The 21,131-nt window shown below is 35.4% G+C and overlaps 2 protein-coding genes, 1 long non-coding RNA gene and 1 pseudogene across 3 annotated transcripts; 2 read left to right on the top strand and 2 right to left on the bottom strand.

The window, feature by feature from the left end:
* The first annotated feature begins 1,540 nt into the window (after positions 1–1,540).
* LOC129879820 (putative late blight resistance protein homolog R1B-16) lies at positions 1,541–5,785 on the top strand. Its single transcript, XM_055953548.1, has 2 exons — positions 1,541–4,077; positions 4,160–5,785. Exons 1-2 carry the CDS (start codon positions 1,541–1,543, stop codon positions 5,262–5,264), a joined length of 3,642 nt encoding a protein of 1,213 aa, XP_055809523.1. The 3' UTR covers positions 5,265–5,785.
* A 1,349-nt stretch (positions 5,786–7,134) lies between these two features.
* LOC129874763 (probable beta-1,4-xylosyltransferase IRX10L) lies at positions 7,135–8,382 on the bottom strand. Its single transcript, XM_055950116.1, has one exon. The coding sequence runs from the start codon at positions 8,380–8,382 to the stop codon at positions 7,135–7,137; it is 1,248 nt and encodes a 415-aa protein (XP_055806091.1).
* A 4,030-nt stretch (positions 8,383–12,412) lies between these two features.
* LOC129874756 (uncharacterized) lies at positions 12,413–13,692 on the bottom strand. The gene is made up of 5 exons (XR_008762954.1): positions 13,603–13,692; positions 13,444–13,525; positions 13,008–13,108; positions 12,770–12,901; positions 12,413–12,675 (listed from the first exon to the last, which is right to left on the bottom strand). It is a non-coding gene; the product is annotated as an uncharacterized LOC129874756 (long non-coding RNA).
* Positions 13,693–14,702: 1,010 nt separating this feature from the next.
* Positions 14,703–19,426, top strand: LOC129879819 (putative late blight resistance protein homolog R1B-23; annotated as a pseudogene).
* The last annotated feature ends 1,705 nt before the right edge of the window (positions 19,427–21,131 follow it).

The following is a 21,131-nucleotide window of genomic DNA, read 5'->3' as shown; positions in this document are numbered from 1 at the left end:
ACAACTGCTAGGTGAAGCTAGTGTGTTCAACAAAGGTTTGATTCTTCTTGTTTCTTACAACGGGTCATGTTTTCTGAAAACAAACAAAGGTTCAAAAAAAAAAGGATAGGTGCAGAGACTCAATGGAAGCTATTCTAACAAATGGAGTTAAATGCGTTGGTAGATGACTCTTTACATCCAAAATTCAGAAAGAAAAAGAATGAAGTGAAGGATAAACGTATATACAAACGTATTGAATACTATATCAAATGATTAATGACGACCCAAATCCGTAGTTTTTCTATAGGTTTGATTCTTCTTGTTTCTTACAACGGGATTGCCCAGTAAGCTTAGAAGTTTTGGCCGGAGTTGTTCATACGCATGCTCGGAACGCAAACCATAGTGGAGATTGAAAGAGTTGAGGTTGAAGACACATTCAAAAGTTGCTGAAAGAAAGTTGAAAATGGAGAATCTTGCCAAGGTGGAGATTTGTTAAAATTGACAAGATACTAGATAGTTTTAATGTAGCAACTTGGTAGTGAAAGTTTAGTAAACTTGGTGGGTGAAAGTTTGATAAACTTTGACATCTAGACAAAATGTGATGTCATGGATGACATCAAGAGCAAGAATTTATTCCTATAAATAGGTAGCTCTTGATTCATTTGAAACACACCTCAAAAATATTTCTCTCTTGTCTTTTCATATTCTAAGGCATTTGCAAAATATATTAGAAGAGTAGATATTTGATAGAGCAATTTTCCTAGTTGTATTTGAGATTTTTCCCCTTTCTTTGTTAATATAAGGCAGTTGTTTTCTGATGGACGTAAGATCATTCTGATCCGAACCACATTAAATATTGTTGTTTTTCTTTGTTCTTTATATTTTCACGTTTCCACTAACATACTTTAAACACAACCAACCATTTCAACATAAAACAAATTTTTGTGTTGTCCATTGAATCTTAGAAGAGTCAAATAGCCATCACTGTCTCATCCATTGTGAACATAAACTAAATAACTACTAGTAAGGTATTCATAATTAACTAGCACATATGATAAATCATATGACTAACATCTCATGAGGTGGCTATTATTATTTGTTAAAAGAAAAAAAAGTAAAACAATATTATCCCAAGAGCAACGAATGAGTTGGTAGAAGATGAGTATGTTCTTTATATCCTCAAAGTCAACTGTCATTAATTAATGTATATGATTAATTAATGTTAATGCATTTAGTGTTCACGTGTGTAGGGGCATATTAACAATTTAAATACAAAAAAAATTGAGTTCCACATGATGATCCAGATGAATATGCTCTTTGTCCTCAAAGTCAACTGTTATTATTGTATGATTAATTAATGTTAATGCATTTAGTGTTCGGGCAGATTAACAATTTAAATACAAAATATTATTCGAGTTCACATGGGAGAAATTAGTAAAGAGTTGACTTGCTGGTTCAATGTACTAAACCGAAAGCACTATTAATTCCCTAACACACCATCCTACTCATTCATTTTCTAACTGTTATCACAAACTTGTGTAAAAAAAAAAAAAAAAGAGTGATGCCTTCTTCAAATGAGAATTTGTCTACAGGGAGATATTGTGATCTTTCTCGTTTGGAAAAGTTTCGTCATAAATGTGATTTAGACATCCCAAAGAAGTCTACAATTGATCACCTTTATATAGATTTTCAATTCCTAGACATGTTTCTCAGCTTGCAGAGCTTCACAACTGAATGCTGGGATGCTACACAGAAAGTACAAGCTCTTTGGGATGCAGCTGAATTCGAAAGAATCAACTGTCTCGACGATGTTAAATCCGTGAACGATAAGTTGGACGAACAGATCTGGGAGACTAAGTTGGAACTCAAAGCTAAATACTCCTTTCCCAAAGCACTTTCTTCCAACATTGCTACTCCCGAATTTGTAAAGAGATTCATTGATACTGTTGTAATGAATCTCACTGATTTACCGAAGATATCTCATAGTTATCTTTGGTTTAAATTTGTTCCTTGGCAACAAATAGAAGAGATTGTAAAGGAGTTGAAGTTATTGAGAAATTTTGTCTACTTTATTTCAGACAGATGCACTGATCCTCAAAGCCAACATACTTTCTTCACTCATGTTATAGTTGTGGCTGGTCATGCAGCAATGACTTCCTGGTTTTGTGTACCAAGCAATTGGAGGGATCCCTTCCGTTCAATTAAAATGAAGGCTGCATTTTCTGACTTTCAAATGAATATTCAGCCCATTCAACCATGTATCCGCAAGATCTATATTGATGTCCTGCATGCTCTAAAATCAGTATGCCATCCGAAAATCCAAGCTGAACATGTTGCTGATTATAAAGCTGGATTTGTGGAGACTCTCGTACACCATATGGAAGAGCTACGTCCCATTACTGATAAGCACAAAGAGAGAGTTTCTTTCAAGGATCGAATTACAATGCTCAATTTCTTGAGAACCAATCTCATCAATCTACCAAGAGAGGCCCTTGAAGATTTTGATACAGCAATTATTAATGTAGGGCTTCTAGTTTACTCGACATTTGACATCGTGGCTGTTAGGGAGTTAAACCAAGTGCCAGTTCTTGATTTCTCAGGCGATACTCAGAGTATACAAGCACTGATCTACTTCCTCACTCGGAAGTCATTTTGCTCCAATTTACCTAAGATTGATGGACTGGGATCTATTGATATCATTTTAGACGACCTGAAGGATTTTCTAAGCCGCTACTCAAACTTACTTCCTTCTATAAGGAGCCAACTTTGGACAATTCAGCAGCAACTGGAGCACTTTCAGAAGCAGCATGACGGATTCAAATATTTTCGGATGCAGGTGATTGACATATTATATGAGGTGGATCATTTGGTTGTTGGTTTTATAAACAAAGAGATTCCTGAGTGGTGTCTTATTCTCTGGACAGCGGACATCATAGAGGAGATCACAAAACTAATGAGGGAGGTAGCGGAGATTCCTGAAAAGAAAGTCTCTGAATTAGTATTGCATAATACCACTGATGTTGGCAGTGCTCATACTCCAGAATTTGCTAGGATTACAAGCATGAGAGAAGAGATGGTGGGATTTCAGGAGGTGATGCACACTCTAAGACGGCAGCTAATCAGAGGATCATCAGAATTGGATGTCATCTCAATCGTTGGCATGCCTGGATTGGGTAAGACATTTCTAGCTAACAAACTAATTTTTGATCAGTTAGTCGTTTCTCATTTTGATGTCCGTGCACAATGTTGTGTATCTCAAGTTTATACACGCAAAGACTTGTTACTAACCATTCTTCGTGGTATTAAGAAGGATACAATTATAAGTGATAAACTACCAGAGAATGAATTAGCAGATAGGTTGCGCAAACTTCTATTGGTTCAGAGGTACCTTATCCTCATTGATGATATCTGGGAAACTGCTGCATGGGATGATCTATACCCATGCTTCTGTGATGCCAATAATGGAAGTAGAATTATCCTGACAACTCGGCTTGGTGATGTTGCCTCGTATGCTAAACTTGTCAGTGATCCTCATTTTCTTCGATTACTTACACCCGAAGAAAGTTGGATGTTATTGAAGGATAAGGTGTTCAATACAAAAAGTTGCCCCCCTGTCTTAGAAGATATTGGCCAAAAGATAGCACAAAAGTGTGGAGGGCTACCTCTTTCAGTTGTCCTAGTAGCAGGTATTCTTGAAGGAATGGAGAAGGAAAAACATTGTTGGGAACAGGTTGCAATAAATTTAGGTTCACACATCCAGTCTAAGTCAGAGGATATAATAAATCTTAGTTACCAAGATTTACCATTTCATTTGAAACCTTGTTTTTTGTATTTTGGAGTATTTCTAGAGGATGAAGAGATACAGGTTTCAAAATTAACATGGTTGTGGACAGCAGAAGGTTTGGTAAAAACTCATAAAGAGAAAATTTCCGAGGATATAGCAGAGTATTACTTAAAGAACCTTATTGGAAGAAACCTCGTGATGGTTTCCAAGAAGAGTTCTGATGGTAAGACTAAGGCATGTCGCATTCATGACTTGTTGCTTGAGTTTTGTAAAAAGAAAGCCAAGGTGGAGAACTTTCTACAATGCATTAAAGGGTAATACAATCTAACTTTTTTATTTGTTGAAGCAATATATATTTTAATCGTATTCTTATCATACCGATTTCTCTATTAACAGGGACAATGATCATATGAATTCTTCTTCTATTTCCCATCAGAAGCATAGCATTCTACGGCGCTTATGCCTCTACTCTCAATTTGATAATCTTTCAAAATGGATTTCAATTTGTTCAGATGTACAATCATTCCACTTGATGAAGGGTACACAAATTGCAGCATCATCAATACACAATGCATCATACACTTTTAACAGCTTCAAGCTTCTGAGGGTGTTAAATTTGGAATTCACTGTAATTGATTCTTTCCCAGAAGCGTTAACCTGCTTGAGATATGTTGCTGTTAGAATTTCTGAAGATTCTTCATTATCATTCTCGTCCAATCTTTGGAACCTTGAAACTTTGATAGTTAAAGGAATGGGAAGACGAGTATCATTACCAGACACACTTTGGAAGATGGTCAAGCTGCGCCATCTACATGTATATAACAGTGCTATTATCCCTATATCCAATGTTCATGAAGAGCTCCTTAAGAGTCCCCCAAAAATGAACGAGTTGAGAACTCTTGCCTCAGCATGGTTTTCTTGTGAGGAGGACGCGAATAACATATTGGTAAAGACACCAAATCTTCAAAAACTGAGATGTGAAGTTTTGAGATGTCATGACTATTCCCCTGCATTTAACAATCTTACTAAGCTTGAAGTGCTCAAGTTTTCTTGGGGTTGTTTGGGGACCTGGGCCACCCATCTGAACTTTCCATCAAGTCTTAAGAAATTAACACTACTCAATGGTCCTGTATTTAGACCTGATCAGGTTTCAACCCTCCCCAGCCTTGTGGTACTCAAACTGCTAAACGTTTCCATTAAAAGCGAAGTATGGGAAGTGACTGATGAGCAGTTCCCTCGCCTCAAATTCTTGAAACTACAAAATCCTTCTTTTTTTGAATGGAATGTTTCAGATGATGCTTTTCCATGCCTGGAACACTTGGTGATAAGAAGATTGCGACATCTTGAGCAGATCCCTCCTCGCTTTGCAGACATGCTGACTCTAAAATCTATTGAGGTGATATCATGCAAAGAATCACTTGTTGAATCAGCCAAGGATATCCAGGAAAAACAAGTTGAAGAAATGCAAAATTGTGGTTTCAAACTCTTTATCCAGAAGTAGAACAATCATCATACCTTGACCCTCAAATTCAAGCTCGATTTGGTTATCAGGTACGTACACAGTTGATCCACTGCAACTACAGTTAAACGTGTGTATTTATATATGTAATGTTAGGTTTAATTGATAGGTTAAATGGGAAATGGAGGGAAAAGAAGCGGAGAGAAAAATGATTTGTTATCTCTTGCTTTATGAAATAAGCATTTATCCACATTGGTGGTGGAAAGAAAAAGTCTCCTACTTAAAAGTAGAAGCACTCCTTCATGTTGCTAAATGGTCAAGAAGAGTGTCTCCCCTTGCGCTATTGTCGTCGTCACTCGGCTTTGGAATTGATTGATAATCTTTTTGGACCAAATTTCCTTTAATTTTTTAATTAATTAATATTATTTATTTATTTAATTAATTAATTGAAAATCCTGACCCGTGACCCGACCCGTTTCTTTCTTTCCTGGATTAATTTAAAATATTTCCCTCCGTTTTCCCAAAGGTTGCAACCTTGTCTGAAAAGTGACAAACTTTTTCCCAACAGGTACCTTTTCAAAAGACTGCAAACATGCTATATATATCTGTTAATCCTCAGAATTGTTCCTAGAAAATTTCTGTGAGACATCTTCTTCTTCTTTTCTGCACTTCTTAAAACTCGTGTGATATATTGTCTTCGAGTGGTTCGCAGTCACCATAATTTGCTGTATCGCTATTCTGGTGAGTAAATCGTTCTATCCTGGAAGGAAAGATTCCAAAACCTTAGGTACATTAAGGGGAATAATTTCCTTAAGGACACACTGTGCAATCAGTGGGCTCGATTTCTTTTCTTTACATTATTTTTCAGACAATGTTCGTACTTTCAGTTTCTGTTCTGGTTCTGTCTTTTATTTCAGAATTATTGTTACTGTTTCATTATTTGTTTTTCACTACAGTTTAATAACATGTAATACCTTCTAGAGTTCTTTTTCCTTGACACTTTCCGTATTAGCTTAAAAACATTTCTATCCATTGTTAGAACTTAGCTTAAAAACTTTTCATTCACTCTTGGATTGATTAGTAATTTGACAGTTTTTACCACACACTAATAGAATCATGAAGGACCAAATTTTGACAGGATTATTTTCCGTTCTTTCTTCTTCTTTTCTTTTTTATGCTTTAGTTTCTTTTAGATCACTACTAAGTTTTGAACTTTCTGTATTTCTATTGAATCTGTTCTCGTCTCAAAGAGATATTAATAATGCCGTTTGATTCACCATTAGCTTCATGGAATAGGGAGAATACTAAATAGTAGTACTCGATTTTGAAAACATGGCGAACACATAAATAGATTACCAAATAAATCTCAAATATTAGCTCTTTTTCAAATGTGAACTATTTTATGAATAGGATGGAGGCCAAATATTCGAGCTTTCACAAAGTAATTGTTCAATGGAGTTGTTGACAGTTTTTTTTTTCTTGGATTGTTTTAGGGAACAAGGAAGCAGAAGAAGAAAATTTTGAGTCAATTCTCTATTATGTTATATTTTCTGTGTTCAATCTTTTCTGTGTTTTTGTTCTCCAAAACACATATTCTACTGTGTTGGAGTTCAGAATCTTTATATTGTTATTTAGTAGTTATTATATATATTCCTGTACTGTGATCCAATTTTTGAAGATGACTATATTCTACTGTAATATACAACATTGTGTGTGTCTATTCAAATCTCTCTCACATGTTCTGTGCCGGTGTTTTTCAAATTATCATCTATGTCATAAACATCATTTAATGAACGAAACTCTTTCTTCTGTGTATAAATTAACATAGAATTAATGAATAAATATTATACGCAAAAAGGAAGTTAACAAATCAAGGGGAAAAAAAGAGTAAATCTGGAGGTGCAACTTGATCCTACCAAGGTTTTACATCACCAACTGGACCAGCAGTCCAGTTTAAGACATTGTTGTCTCCGTATATGGTCTTGTGATGATGGGGTAATTTACGAGCAAGTCCATTCAAGATTTGGTGGAAAGCATCACCTGGTTGAGCAGGTTGTAGAAATAACATTGCCTGCTTCATTGAAGGATTGGCAAGCAATCTCTGCTTCCTCAGTATTTCTTGTGGTGGAACAGAAGTGAGAATGTTATCCAAATATGGAACATCCTTCTCCGCTACGAACAATCCAATATCTTCCCATGGAATCGCATCAGTAAATGGCAAGACAATGTCATCTGCTATTATAACGGGGATGCATCCGAATACAACAGCTTCAACCAATCTCGGACTCCATGGAGCCCATCCGAGAGGGCACAAGCAAAAGATAGCTCGCTGCATGTCTTCGTAGTATGTAGTTGGATGATCTGTAGAAATATCAAAGAGTGGATTGTCCTTAAAGTTCTCCCACACTGCTGCTCGAGCGCCTCTTGCATAGTACCCGCCTTCAGGATCATTTCTTTTGTCATAAAACAATCCTCGGAAATAGACAAATATGGATCTTGGAGTATCAGGAGAGATCAAGTGGGATTGAATTTTCTGTGGAGGAGCATACGGAGGAATAGTTATCGATCCATCCTTCAAACAAACATGATTCCGTTGTCCAAAAGTTTGAACCAAAGTTGCACGCTGGAGCAACGGAAGAATTCCCCTTTCAATAGCTTTCTCTTCTTGAAAATGGAAACATGCACCAAAATCATGTGGTACAATGAAGAAGTGATCAGCACCCTCTGTCCTGTTCCAGTATGGCCAACTAGAAGCAATATGATGAATCGCGCTTCTCATCATACGCGGTGAGTTGAAAGGTAAAGGATGACCATGTGGCGTCAAGTACTCACAAGTTGTATAAACTGGAGTGTAAAACCAATCTGCCTCCTCTGGATTAAGTGTTCGAACAGGGCTGGATGACAGAAAATGATTCATATATATCTCAGCAGCAAACATGTGATTGAGGCATCGTGAGTCCCTCTGCACAGTTTTCTTGTTATATTTGCTTGGAAGCTCATATACAAAAACTTTCAACCTGCTTGTAGGATCATCCTCCAACACATCGCCAGCACTTCCGGAGATTCTTTCAACGTGTTGATCAATCCTATGAAATTTGAAGGATTCAACTCTCAATATGAAAGCAAGATAGAGAAATCCAAGAAAGTTCCAATTTCTCATCTTGTACTATAGGCTATAGCAGAAAAAATATTGATTCAAAAGAAGAAAAGATGAGTAACTTTAAAAGATGTGTGCTTTACAAATGAACTGCAAAAGTACGATGAGGAGTCAATAGATAGTTGCAAATGTGAATAGATAAGTTAGAAGGAATCAATCCGTTGGAGTGTCAGTAGACAAAGTTAGTAGGAATCAACAGTTGAAGTGTCACTAGACAGGGTAGTTAATCCTTATTTTAGTGTAAAATCTTGATCTTAATTAGGGCCTACTAATAAAGAACAGATGAAAAACAAAGATTACAACTCAGGTCAACACTTGTAATGCTTGACAATAAACACTGTAGAATATTTGTCCGAAAAATTGTTTTTCATGACAAGTTTAAGTGACAACTTTAAGTATTTTTTTCGGACAAGTTTAGGTGGCAACTTATTTATCTTTCCCTTAATTATTTTGGTTTCTATCATTTCATTCATTTTGTGTTCCAAGATTCTCCCTGATAGTGTGAGAGATTGGATTACCAATAAAAAATGGACAATGGGTCCACCTGTCTATCTTTCTCCAATTACTCATGACATGCACCTAACCCACACGTCACGTGTTGCGCTTTTAACACTACCATACCAAAACCATGGGGGAAGCCTTTTGTGGTAGGATTATTTCTTTGTAATTTATCAGAATTACTTACAATTATTTGGGTGCTTAGTACAAATACTAAACTTCTTACAAATTTACAATCATTGCTCTGAATAATATGACTATATGCTTCTCTCCAAGGTAAACTTTAAAGAATATGTTGAAAGGTCATATTGAATATTTAGAATTACTAATATCGTACAACGTTTCAAAGAATAATCAATACTGGTTGCTTAATTTTTTTTTAACATAACTAATATTTTGCATTAGATATATTTTTTCTTTTCTTTTGATGGTACTCAGGTGATATAACTAAAAAAATAATCAAATCACAATAGTGATATTTTTGAAGAAAAAATGCAAGAAAAAAAAGGGCCTCTATTTAAAGAAATATTTCAAGCTCTTCAAAGTTTTCCTTTGGATGCATACCTCAAAGATGGTAAAGGTTTATTAGAACCTCAACCAAGCTAAAGAACATAACTTATGATTCTTGAAGAAAGGAACATATGGGTTGTTGACACCCAATTTTGACCATCCACAACGCAAATTAGCTATCGAGTTTCTTTGAATTCGAACATTTTGAAATAATTAGCTTTTATAAAAATAAAAATAAATATATATATATATATATATATATTATTCTTAACTATTTTTATCTTTATATAAATTTTAGTATAACATACATATTTCTATATAACTATATCTTTGATTACTATTTATGTGATTATTCGAAAATTATCTCAAAAGATTTTATTTTTTTACTAAATACAATTTTAGTTAGGTTAGTTCAATTATGGTTTGTATTTTTGAAATTTTTAATTTTTTTTTAAAAAAAAATAATAAAAATAAAAAATAAAAAAAAACCTAAAACTAATCTCTTCTTTTCTCTTTCCATTATCAAACAACTATCCCTCTCTCAAAACTCTCTTCTTCACTATCTCTCTCAAAAAACTCTCTTCTTCACTATCTCTCTCTAAACTCTCTTCTTCAGGATCTCTCTCAAAAATTCTCTTCTTCACTATCTCTCTCTCTCTACACTCTCTTCATCTTCTCAAAAACAAAAAAAGAGAAAACAAGACAAGTTACCCTCCTCACCATTCTCTCCCCTCATCTCTCAAGCTCTCTCCTCTTACTTCTCCGGCGAGAGCTCCGACGAACCACGCAGGAAAAGCCACCAAGCCGCCGCTAGACTAACAAGACGAGAGGTTTAAGACGGATCTTTACAAATCCGTCTTGGTATGGTTTCGTTTAACTTTATTTTACTATATATGTTGTGTTCTTTTAGATCTAAAAGTTCATTCTTTTTTTTTACGATTATTGTGTATATGTTGGGTTGATTACATCTTGTGTTTGGTGTTCTTGATAAGTTTTCTTGCTTGGAAGATTTAGATCTTTCTCATGTTAGACTCCTTTTACTGATTTTGTTTTCATAACAAATGTTGGGCTGATTAATTACTCTAACCATTATTGTTATTTTCTTGCTTATAAGATTCATATTGTTCACATATTACTACACCACTTTAGTTCTTTATTTTTGCTACAAATGATTTGATAAACTCGAGATTCAAAGATTTTTATTCATTCATAATTGATTAAGATTGCAAAGCATATTTATGTTATTTTTGTTTTTGTTGTTGTTGTTGTTGTTGTTTTTCATGTTCATGTTCATGTTTATGTTCATATTCATGTTCTTACATTTTAATTATGTTCATGTTTATATTCTTGTATTTAATTAAGGTTTCATGTTCATATTCATGTTCTTACATTTTAATTATATTCATGTTTATATTCTTGTATTTAATTAAGTTTTTTTACGGTGAGATTGTTATTATTTGCTATTGTCTAAATGCATATCTTTTAATTTGGGTATCTATTTGATTAGCTAATTGATAACCGATATTTTATTTTCTTGATTTAGATTTAGAAAATGTTTAATATTTTGTTAATCGAGCATAATTTGTTGATTGAAATATTTGACTGTTAGGAAATAATTATAGTATATTTTTTATAAAATTTGCTAGCATGTAGTAATTATTTTGGCATTTATCACAATTAATCTTGTCTCCCTTTATTAAATTTGAAATAAAGTTATTACCCTACTACTTTAAATAAAGTTATTACCCCACTACTTTAAATAAAGTTGTTACCCTACTACTTTAAATAAAGTTATTACCCCACTACTTTAAATAAAGTTGTTACCCTACTACTTTAAATAAAGTTATTACCCCACTACTTTAAATAAAGTTATTTCACCACTACTTTAAATAAAGTTATTACCCTACTACTTTAAATAAAGTTATTACCCTACTATTTTAAATAAAGTTAGTACCCACTTCTTTCAAATAAGTTTTAAAATAGTTTTTATTATTTGGAGGAATGATTACATGTCTACTACTTATGTAACAGACTTTATTTTGGCCAATGAAAAAATCTCTCCGTCGGGTTTCGAGGCCTCTCCATTTTAAAGACAGAAATTTTAATTTTAGTTTACATTATATATTATATGTTACATGTTGAAATGGCCGATGAAGAAATTATCGTTGCTTTCCAAGGTCTCTCATGTTCATAAGATGGTTTTTATTTTTGTATTATTATTATTATTATTGTTATTATTTTATTTATTACTATTCATATTATTTATTATTAACATGTTTACTAAGTATTTCTATAGGCGCTGGAGCAAAATTGACTGATATGCAATTTTATGTATATCTGATATACAAGAAAATTGTTGGTTGTATGCACCAATATACAGTGTATATACGGTTGTGATATACATCAGAATTGGCCCAAAAGTCCAAAACGCAGGTGGTCCAATAGCTTAGTCCAGGCGTACAGAAACTAAGTGTCGGGCCATATTTTTATATATTCATTACTTTTTTTTATTTATTGTTATTTTATTAATTCAGTTTGTAATAATTATTTTATTTATGTCGTTCATGATTGCTTAGATATCAATTTTTTTATTTTTTTTCTAAAAAATAATTTCAAAGTCTTCGTTTTCTTTTAAATTAATATTTTTCAAAGTTAGTCAAATAAATTTCAAATCATTGGATAACCGCATGTTAGCGGCTATTTTAAGTGCTAAAACCTTCTTAAAATAATAATATGAACCTCGTACCCTTTTTCTCTAAATTTTTAAGACTTAAATCTATTAGAGTCTTTTGAATTAAGTTTTCTTAATTTCTTTAAAAAATTAAGTGGCGACTCCTTTTTTACTAAAATTGATTTTTTCTTATAAAGATGAAATTAATTTTGCACTTAAACCGTCTTTTTTCGATATAACATGGGTCACTTCACATTAGCCATGTGAGGACCTAAAATATATTAAGATTCATCTAAAATCAATCAATTTGACAAAAGCTAGGCTCAAATCAATCAATTTGACAAGAGATATTGGTATGAGCACTAACTTTCACTGTTGATGAAAAATTAAATTCGAAAATACATTCCACTCTGCAAACAATATGCTAGACACCGATACATCAACTGGACAAGACGTTACATCAGTCTGAAAATTCTACATTCCGGTGTCCAATTTTCTGTTGAGTCCTTGCCTTGTAATCTCAGTAAGAGTCAGATAGCTACCAGAGAAGGTGAGCCAGGAAAAGCCAACTTGTGCGCAGGTACCAGCAGAATTTTCTGGTTAAGAGCTCACTTACACTAGAAAATAATGAGGGGGAGCAGAATTTGTGATCAGTGACTAAATATTATAAAGGGTTGGTAAGTACAGTATCTCGTAAACAAGATGACTTACATAAGGAAAGACGAGCAACAACCATAATCTGAGTTGTGTATTAGCAGTCATTTTTGGTTTGAAGCTCCAGAAGAAGGTGACGTAAGATCACAGTTCCCCATTTCATGTATAAATATCTGAGGTGGCTCTTCTCTGTTAAAGGCAGTAGAACATTTTAAAGGGGTTATACAAGGGAGGATGACGAAGAACATGCCCAATTTTCACAAAATAAGAAAATGATTAAACAAGTTTGCCTTACATTTCGTTAGCTTCTTGGTATGAATAACTGGATGCAACTGCTAAAAGTAATCCATCATGGCTATATGATAGAGAGATGACACTGTTGGGATATCTTGACATCTAAAGAGAGAAACACCGTACAAATTGACTGAGATCCATGAATTGGTTAAAACAAGCAAATAGCTATACAGCAAATCTCAAATGGAAAATAAACAGAAGCAGTAGCTTAAGCGGAATGTGTGATAAAAGTGGATTTAGACATTAACTGACAAGTTTTGCTTTATGTTACTCATGTAAATGATGAGATTTTTTCATTCGATTTCAGAAGCACAAGATTTAACTCAACACCATGACGTCAACCAAGTGATATCAAAACTGCGATTACAAGTTTATAACTCTAATATCACTTTTTGGGGATCTTATGCAATATCTGATTGACAAACGAACAAGAGTACCTCAAATATCCGTTTCCTTCCTCGAGCATCCCACAAGGTGGCATAGCCATCATTGTCACCAGTAACAAATGAACCTATAATGCTGGGAAAGGAAAAGTTACTACGAATATAACTTCTATTCTAACAATAACAGAAGGCACAAACTGGAAAATCACATACGATGGATTAAATGCAATGTCGTTAACTGTTACAAGATGACGCCTCCCATCTTTAACCTTTGGATGACATCTAAATGCATACCTACAAAAGTAGAAACAAAACTAATTAAGAGATCTACAAAACGGGAATTTTTAGGATGAGAAATCCATAGTAACCATATACAGAGAAATTTCAGTCCCTGAATTATTTCATTCTTCTACAGAATGTCTGATTTGTCACTTAAAAGAGAAGTTATAGTTTCACCAATGTGCAACCCTACCCATAAACCAAAATAGACAAGTGTAAAAGAATTATGGAAATATGAAGGCTTAAACCAAAAGATACATGGCCAGGGAAGACGATTCCCACTGCTTTTACATTTGCATTGATTAATTGTCAATCTTTCTTTTTGTTTTAATCAGATTTGGTTTCCAACAAGTGCCTTTTTTTTATCTAAATTAAAGATACGAAACCAAAATCATCTTATGTTGGCCTACTGTTGACTGATACAAGGACCTAAGAAGAAGCCCTTTTAAACTTTCCATTTCTTCTAAATTCTCAACTAATGTTCAGAATCATCATCCTTCCCGCACAACTTCCCTTTTATAGAATGCTAAACTATTTTCTATGGTGGAACTTGGAAGTCTAGAAACGGTCCGTCAAACTTAAAAATGGCTTAGCAATAATGATTTTGCTATGTATAAGCAGCAGCATCAAACATCTACCTACATCTCTTACATAGTGATTGCACTTCAGATGAGATCATTCTTAAGCTACGAGTAAATTATTACTCCCCCGTCCCAATTCGGAAAGAAGAAATTAAACAGAAATGTGTGTGGGCAAGATTTGAACAAACTCAATAAAAACTAAAATAGTGAAAAATGAAGGTTTTGCAATTTTGCTCAATTTCATATTTCTCTTTTTTTTCCTCAATCTTTTTTTATTTAAAATGACCATATAGGTCACGATGTATTTTTTTCTTTTTATTCAGATATAATCTATCATATATAAGTTGAACACTCATAAATAAGTATAGCGGGAGGTCACGAGTAACTGGTAAAGTTACTGCCATGTGACCAGGAGGTCACGGATTCAAGCCTTGGAAACAGCCTCTGGCAGAAATGCAAGGTAAGGCTGCGTACAATAAACCCCTTGTGTCGGGCCCTTCCCCGGACCTGTGCATAGCGGGAGCTTAAGTGCACCGGACTGCCCTTTTACTCATAAATAAGTACATTATTTATTTTTGATTTTTCATCCATAATTTAATATTCAAAGCTTTATGAATGTGCAGAGAACATAATCAATATTGTTTGCCACTAACTAACTTATTTCCTTAAAAAAGGAAAACATATGAGTATTTGTCCACAGGGAAAAATTATGACCTTTCTCGTTTGGAAAAGCTTGGTCATGAATGGGATTTAGGTAACCGAAGCAATATAGAGTATGAAATTGATTAATTAATTTTCAGCTTTTCCAACATATCAAAAAAAATATTTTTATATATATTTTACCCTCATCAACATTAATTTGTTTCTCAGCTTGCAGAGTTTCAGAACTGTATGCTACGATGTTACACAGCAAGTCCAAGCTCCTTTTCCTTATGCTGAAGCTGAATTCAAAAGAATCAACTATCCCAGCGATGCTTTTCTCGTGTACTATAGTCTATAGGTTGGTAGAAAAGATTTTGGAGACTAAGTTGGAATTCAGAGGTAAATACTCCTTTCCCGAAGCATCATTACCACTTTCCTCCAACGTTGCTACTCCTGAATTTATAAAGAGATTCATTGATACTGTTGTAAGAAATCTCACTGATTTATTAGAGATGTTTGAACCTTTTACTGGATCTCCTTTAGTTCCTCACTCCAGCCGGCAACAAATGAAAGTGGTTGTAAAACAGTTGAAGTTGTTGAGAAATTTTGTCTACTTTATTTCGGACAGATGCACTGATCCTCAAAGCCAACATACGTTCTTCACTCATGTTTTAGTTGTGTCTGGTCATGCAGCAATGATTTCCTGGTTGAATTTGCCAGACCATTGGAAAGAAGAAGACTTGGCTTCAGCTAAAATGAATGCTTCATTTTCTGACCTTCAAATGAGGATTCAGCCCAGTCAACCATGTATCCGCAAGATCTATTTTGATGTCCTGCAAGCTCTTAAATCAGGATGCCGTCCAAATAACCAAGCTGAGCATGTTGCTGATTATAAATATGGCTTTGTGGAGACTCTCGTACACCATTTGGAAGAGCTACCTATTACTTTCAAGGATCAAATGCCAATGCTCAACGATTTGAGAGTCAGTCTCATCAATTTACCAAGAGAGGCCCTTAAAGATCTTGATACAGCAATTATTGATGCAGGGCTTCTAATTTACTCGTTGTATGACAGCGTGGAGGAGAAGGAAGACATGGCTGTTGGGGAGTTAAACCAAGTGCCAATCCTTCACTTCCCAGGTGATATTCAGAGTAATCAAGCACTGATCTACCTCATCACACGGAAGTCATTTCACTTCAAATTACCTAAGATTGATGGGCTGGGATCTATTGACATCATTTTAGACCACCTGAAGGAGTTGCTAAGCCGCAACTCAGACGTACTTTCTTCTATAAGGAGCCAACTTCGGACAATTCAGCAACAACTAGAGCACTTGGATTTGGATTTCAGAAGCAGCATGTTGGATTTGGATCTTTTGCGATGCAGATGATTGCTAAAGCATATGAGGTGGAACATTTGGCTGTTAGGAACAAAGATATTCCTGAGTGGTGTCTTCTTCTCTGGACCGGGGACATCATAGAGGAGATAACACTACTCATAAGGGAAGTAGCGGAGATTCATGAAAATAAACTCTCTGACTTGGTATTGCATAATACCACAGATGTTGCCAGTGCTCATACTTCAGAATTTGCTAGGCTTACAAGCATAAGGGAAGAGATGGTTGGATTTCAGGAGGTGATGGACACTCTAAGACGGCAGCTAATCAGCGGATCATCACATTTGGATATCATCTCAATCGTGGACATGCCTGGATTGGGTAAGACATTTCTAGCTAACAAACTATTTTTTGATTAGTTAGTCGTTTCTCATTTTGATGTCCGTGCACAATGTTGTGTATCTCAAGTTTATACACGCAAGGACTTGTTACTAACCATTCTTCGTGGTATTAAGAAGGATACAATTATAAGTGATAGACTACCAGAGAATGAATTAGTAGATAGGTTGCGCAAACTTCTATTGGTTCAGAGGTACCTTATCCTCATTGATGATGTCTGGGAAACTGCTGCATGGGATGATCTATACCCTTGCTTCTGTGATGCCAATAATGGAAGTAAAATTATCCTGACAACTCGGCTTGGTGATGTTGCCTCCCATGCTAAACTCGTCAGTGATCCTCATTTTCTTCGATTGCTTACACCGGAAGAAAGTTGGATGTTATTGAAGGATAAGTTGTTCAATACAAGTAGTTGCCCCCCTGTCTTAGAAGATGTTGGCCGAAAGATAGCACAAAAGTGTGGAGGGCTACCTCTTTCAGTTGTCCTAGTAGCAGGTATTCTCGAAGGAAGGGAGAAGGAGAAACATTGTTGGGAACAGGTTGCAATAAATTTAGGTTCACACATCCAGTCTAAGTCAGAGGATTTAATAAATCTTAGTTACCAAGATTTACCATTTCATTTGAAACCTTGTTTTTTGTATTTTGGAGTATTTCTAGAGTATGAAGAGATACAGGTTTCAAAGTTGACATGGTTGTGGACAGAAGAAGGTTTGGTAAAAACTCATAAAGAGAAGCTTTCCGAGGATATAGCAGAGTATTACTTAAAGAACCTTATTGGAAGAAACCTCGTGATGGTTTCCAAGAAGAGTTCTGATGGTAAGACTAAGGCATGTCGCATTCATGACTTGTTGCTTGATTTTTGTAAGAAGAAAGCCAAGGTGGAGAACTTTCTACTATGCATAAAAGGGTAATACAATCTAATATTCCTCTATGTAGAATCAATTTTATCTTTTAAACATATTCTGATCATACTAATTTCTCTATTAACAGGGACAATGATAATATGTGTCCTCCTTCTATTTCCTATCAGAAGATTAATATTCCACGACGCTTATGCCTTCACTCTCAAGGTAATAATCTTGCAGAATAGAGTTCGATTGGTTCAGATGTACAATCTTTCCACTTGATGAAGGGAAGGCAAATTGGATTATCTTCAATAGGCTACGCATCTCACACTTTTAACAGTTTCAAGTTCCTCTGGGTGCTAGATTTGGAATTCACTCTAATTGATTCTTTCCCAGAAGCATTAACCTTCTTGAGATATGTTGCTGTTAAGGTTGCTGAAGATTCTTCATTGTCATTCTCGGACAATCTTTGGAACCTTGCAACTTTAATAGTTAAAGGACTTGGAGGACGTGTAACTTTACCAGATACCCTCTGGAAGATGGTCAAGTTGCGCCATTTACACATATACAACCGCGTTGTTTTCAATATAAACAATGCTCTGCAAAAAATGGATGGCTTGAGAACTCTTTACTCAGCATGGTTTTCTTGTGTGGAGGACACGAACAGGGTCTTCGCAAAGATACCAAATCTTCAAAAACTGAGATGTGAAGTTTTGACATGTGATTTCTCTTTCCCTGCATTTAACAATCTTACTGAGCTTGATATGCTCAAGTTTTCTTGGGGTCGTGCAGGGGCCTGGACCACCGAGCTGAACTTGCCACTAAGTCTCAAGAAATTAACACTATCCAATGGTCGCCTAGTTAGTTTGAGTCAAGTCGCAACCCTCTCCAGGCTTGTGGTACTCAAACTGCTACAAGTTAGCATTCTTTCCAAAGTATGGGAAGTGACCGATGAGCAGCTCACCTCAAATTCTTGAAACTGCAAGATCCTTCTTTTTCAGAATGGAATGTTTCAGATGATGCTTTTCCATGCCTTGAGCACTTGGTGTTAAGAAGATGGCGACATCTAGAGGAGATCCCTTCTCGCTTTGCAGACATGCCAACTCTAAAATCTATTGATGTGATGGCATGCAAAAAATCACTTGTTGAATCAGCCAAGGATATCCGGGAAACACAAGTTGAAGAAATGCAAAATTGTGGTTTCAAGCTCTTTATCCAGAAGTAGAACAATCATCATACCTTAGCTTGACCTTCAAATGCCAGCTCGATTTGGTTATCAGGTACGTACCCTGCTGAGCCACTGCAACTGAAGTTAAATGTGTGTCTTTATGTATGTACTAGCTTATGGAGTTCTTTTTTCCTTGACACTTTACGCGTAGCTTAAAAACATTTCTGTAACAATCATTCACTCTTGATCATGAAATGGAAGTACTATAAGCTAAGAAGCACACATATCTGATAACTGTTCAGCTTTACCAATATCGAAGTTGGACTAAGAGCTACGTCTTTTTTCCAATCCATCTAGGAAGCACACATTGCTGGTAACTGTTCTCTGCTAGCGACAGTTCACAGATAAATTATACTAGCATATAATTGGCAAAGCAAAGTTGTTTGTTTAGTTTACTAATTCCAAATAGAGAACTAACGGGGGGAAGCTGAATGTTAATGTTACATCTCAACTCTCATCTTCACTGAAATTACTGAATCAATGTTAGATAATACCTAATACAGTGAAGATTAAGCAACATCAGTTATTAGCAATGTAAAGCTTTCGTGAATGATTATATTTTTGTCTAAACCATTATCACCAAGGTTTCAGCACACTAATATTTTTGTTCATTTTTTATTTACAGATATTAAGGGGTTATATTAGTGGAAACAGTTTGGATAATCATGAAGTCTAAGAGGATTGATGTTTTTATAAGATGTGCGACATGTTAGCTGAATTCCTGACAGATTGTTATTTTGACAAAGTAATTATGGATTGCTTATGGTATTCTGCTTCTAGTGTAGTGCTTTCCTTTACTTTTATGGATTGAGATTGTGTAAAAGCATTGTATTTTCATCTGCCATTGCTTTTACAACGTGTTTCTGTTGGAATGCATGCGTCCACTACAGGTCAAGGACCAAGTCCTTTGACAGAATAACAACATAAGAACAAATAATGCACGTAAAGTACACACAAGATTTTTACGTGGAAAACCTTCTTGGGAGGAGTATCGAGCACCAAATTGGGTAAGAGTAAGTAATAACTCGAATCCAATAACTACGTCGCCAAACGTAGGATGGGATTGGATAAAGTCAGATGTTTCCCAAATTTTTGTCCTGACATGATAGGAATTGATTGGTTATGGATCCATGATAGGTTTATTCGTTCTTACTCTAGCAAGGTATGAACGGATGTGGAAACAACGTCGGCTTGTTGTACTATCACTGGCTCATAAGTGATGGTTAACGGGGCGGGAATCGAAGTGGGGGACCCCTCTACCGTCTGTGTCTATCTCCTGTCAAGTATGCTCCCCAGACATAGACTACGTCGAATAAGAGAAACTCTCATATAGGTCTTGATAGTATTCTGAGTCTGATTGGAATGGATTGGGTTGGAGTGTATGTGATGGGTCTTGTCTAAATCATATTTTGTTTAGACTCCGAACATCTTGATTGAGTTGTTTCTTCTTTTGAGTTGAGATTCCGAGTTGATTTGATTCTACCTTGATGTCTATTTCATTCTACCATTTTACATACTCGTACATTCCACGTACTAACGTCATTTGGCCTGTATCATTTCATGATGCAGAGACATGTATTAGAGATCATCAATAGGCGCATCGTTGAAGATCTATTCACTTCCAGCTAGCTGGTGAGTCCTCCCTATTTTCGAAGGATACCGTAGTTATCCTTTCAAATTTGAGTTTGTTTTCCTTTATTTTGATTTGTGGTAGCCATGAACCTGTCATTGGCACCTCTTGGATTGTTGACAGAGGCTTCATAAACTAGAGTGTGGATGATGTTGATTTATTTCATTTTAACTAGTTTTATTCTTACTAGTTGTTGATTGGATATGTGGATGGCCTTTGGCCTTAATTATGAATAGTATTTTTGTGAGTTGAGACTTCCGCTAATAGAATGTGATTGGATGGAAGTGTGATTGGACCAAGTGGTTCGCTTGAAGGCCAGCAATGGTTTTCAAGTGCCATCCACGTCTAGGGTACCCTCTCGAGGCGTGACAGGTATCTTCTGAATATAGGAGAGGACTCAGCAATAAGCTGAGTGTGAATAGATCCTCAATGGTGCGCCTATTTATGATCTCTTAAACCTATCTCTGCATCATGAAATGATGCAGGTCCAAATGGACGTCAGTACGTGGAATGTACGAGTATGTTATATGACATAATGAAATAATTTTTCTGCCATATTACATACTTGTACATTCCATGTACTGACGTCCATTTGGACCTGCATCGTTTCATGATGCAGAGATAGGTTTAAGAGATCGTCAATAGGAGCACCATTGAGGATCTATTCACACTCAGCGTATTCGTGAGTCATCCCCTATATTCAGAGGACACCGCTTATGTTATTCTTGCATCGAGTTAGCCTTTTTCATTTTGATTTGAGGTAGCCATGAACATGTCATTGGCACCAATTTGATAGTAGTG

This window comes from Solanum dulcamara, chromosome 2, assembly GCF_947179165.1.
Source record: "Solanum dulcamara chromosome 2, daSolDulc1.2, whole genome shotgun sequence".
NCBI lineage: Eukaryota > Viridiplantae > Streptophyta > Magnoliopsida > Solanales > Solanaceae > Solanum > Solanum dulcamara.
The sequence above is the reverse complement of the archived record's forward strand: the minus strand, read 5'-3'. Positions and strand labels throughout refer to the sequence as shown.

What these genes read in the sequence shown, in the direction of transcription:
- LOC129879820 (XM_055953548.1), top strand. Translation starts at nt 1,541, where the DNA reads ATGCCTTCTTCAAATGAGAATTTGTCTACAGGGAGATATTGTGATCTT. An exon ending in TTTCTACAATGCATTAAAGG is followed by an intron (nt 4,078 to 4,159) that starts GTAATACAATCT and finishes CTCTATTAACAG; the next exon opens with GGACAATGATCATATGAATT.
- LOC129874763 (XM_055950116.1), bottom strand. Translation starts at nt 8,382, where the DNA reads ATGAGAAATTGGAACTTTCTTGGATTTCTCTATCTTGCTTTCATATTG.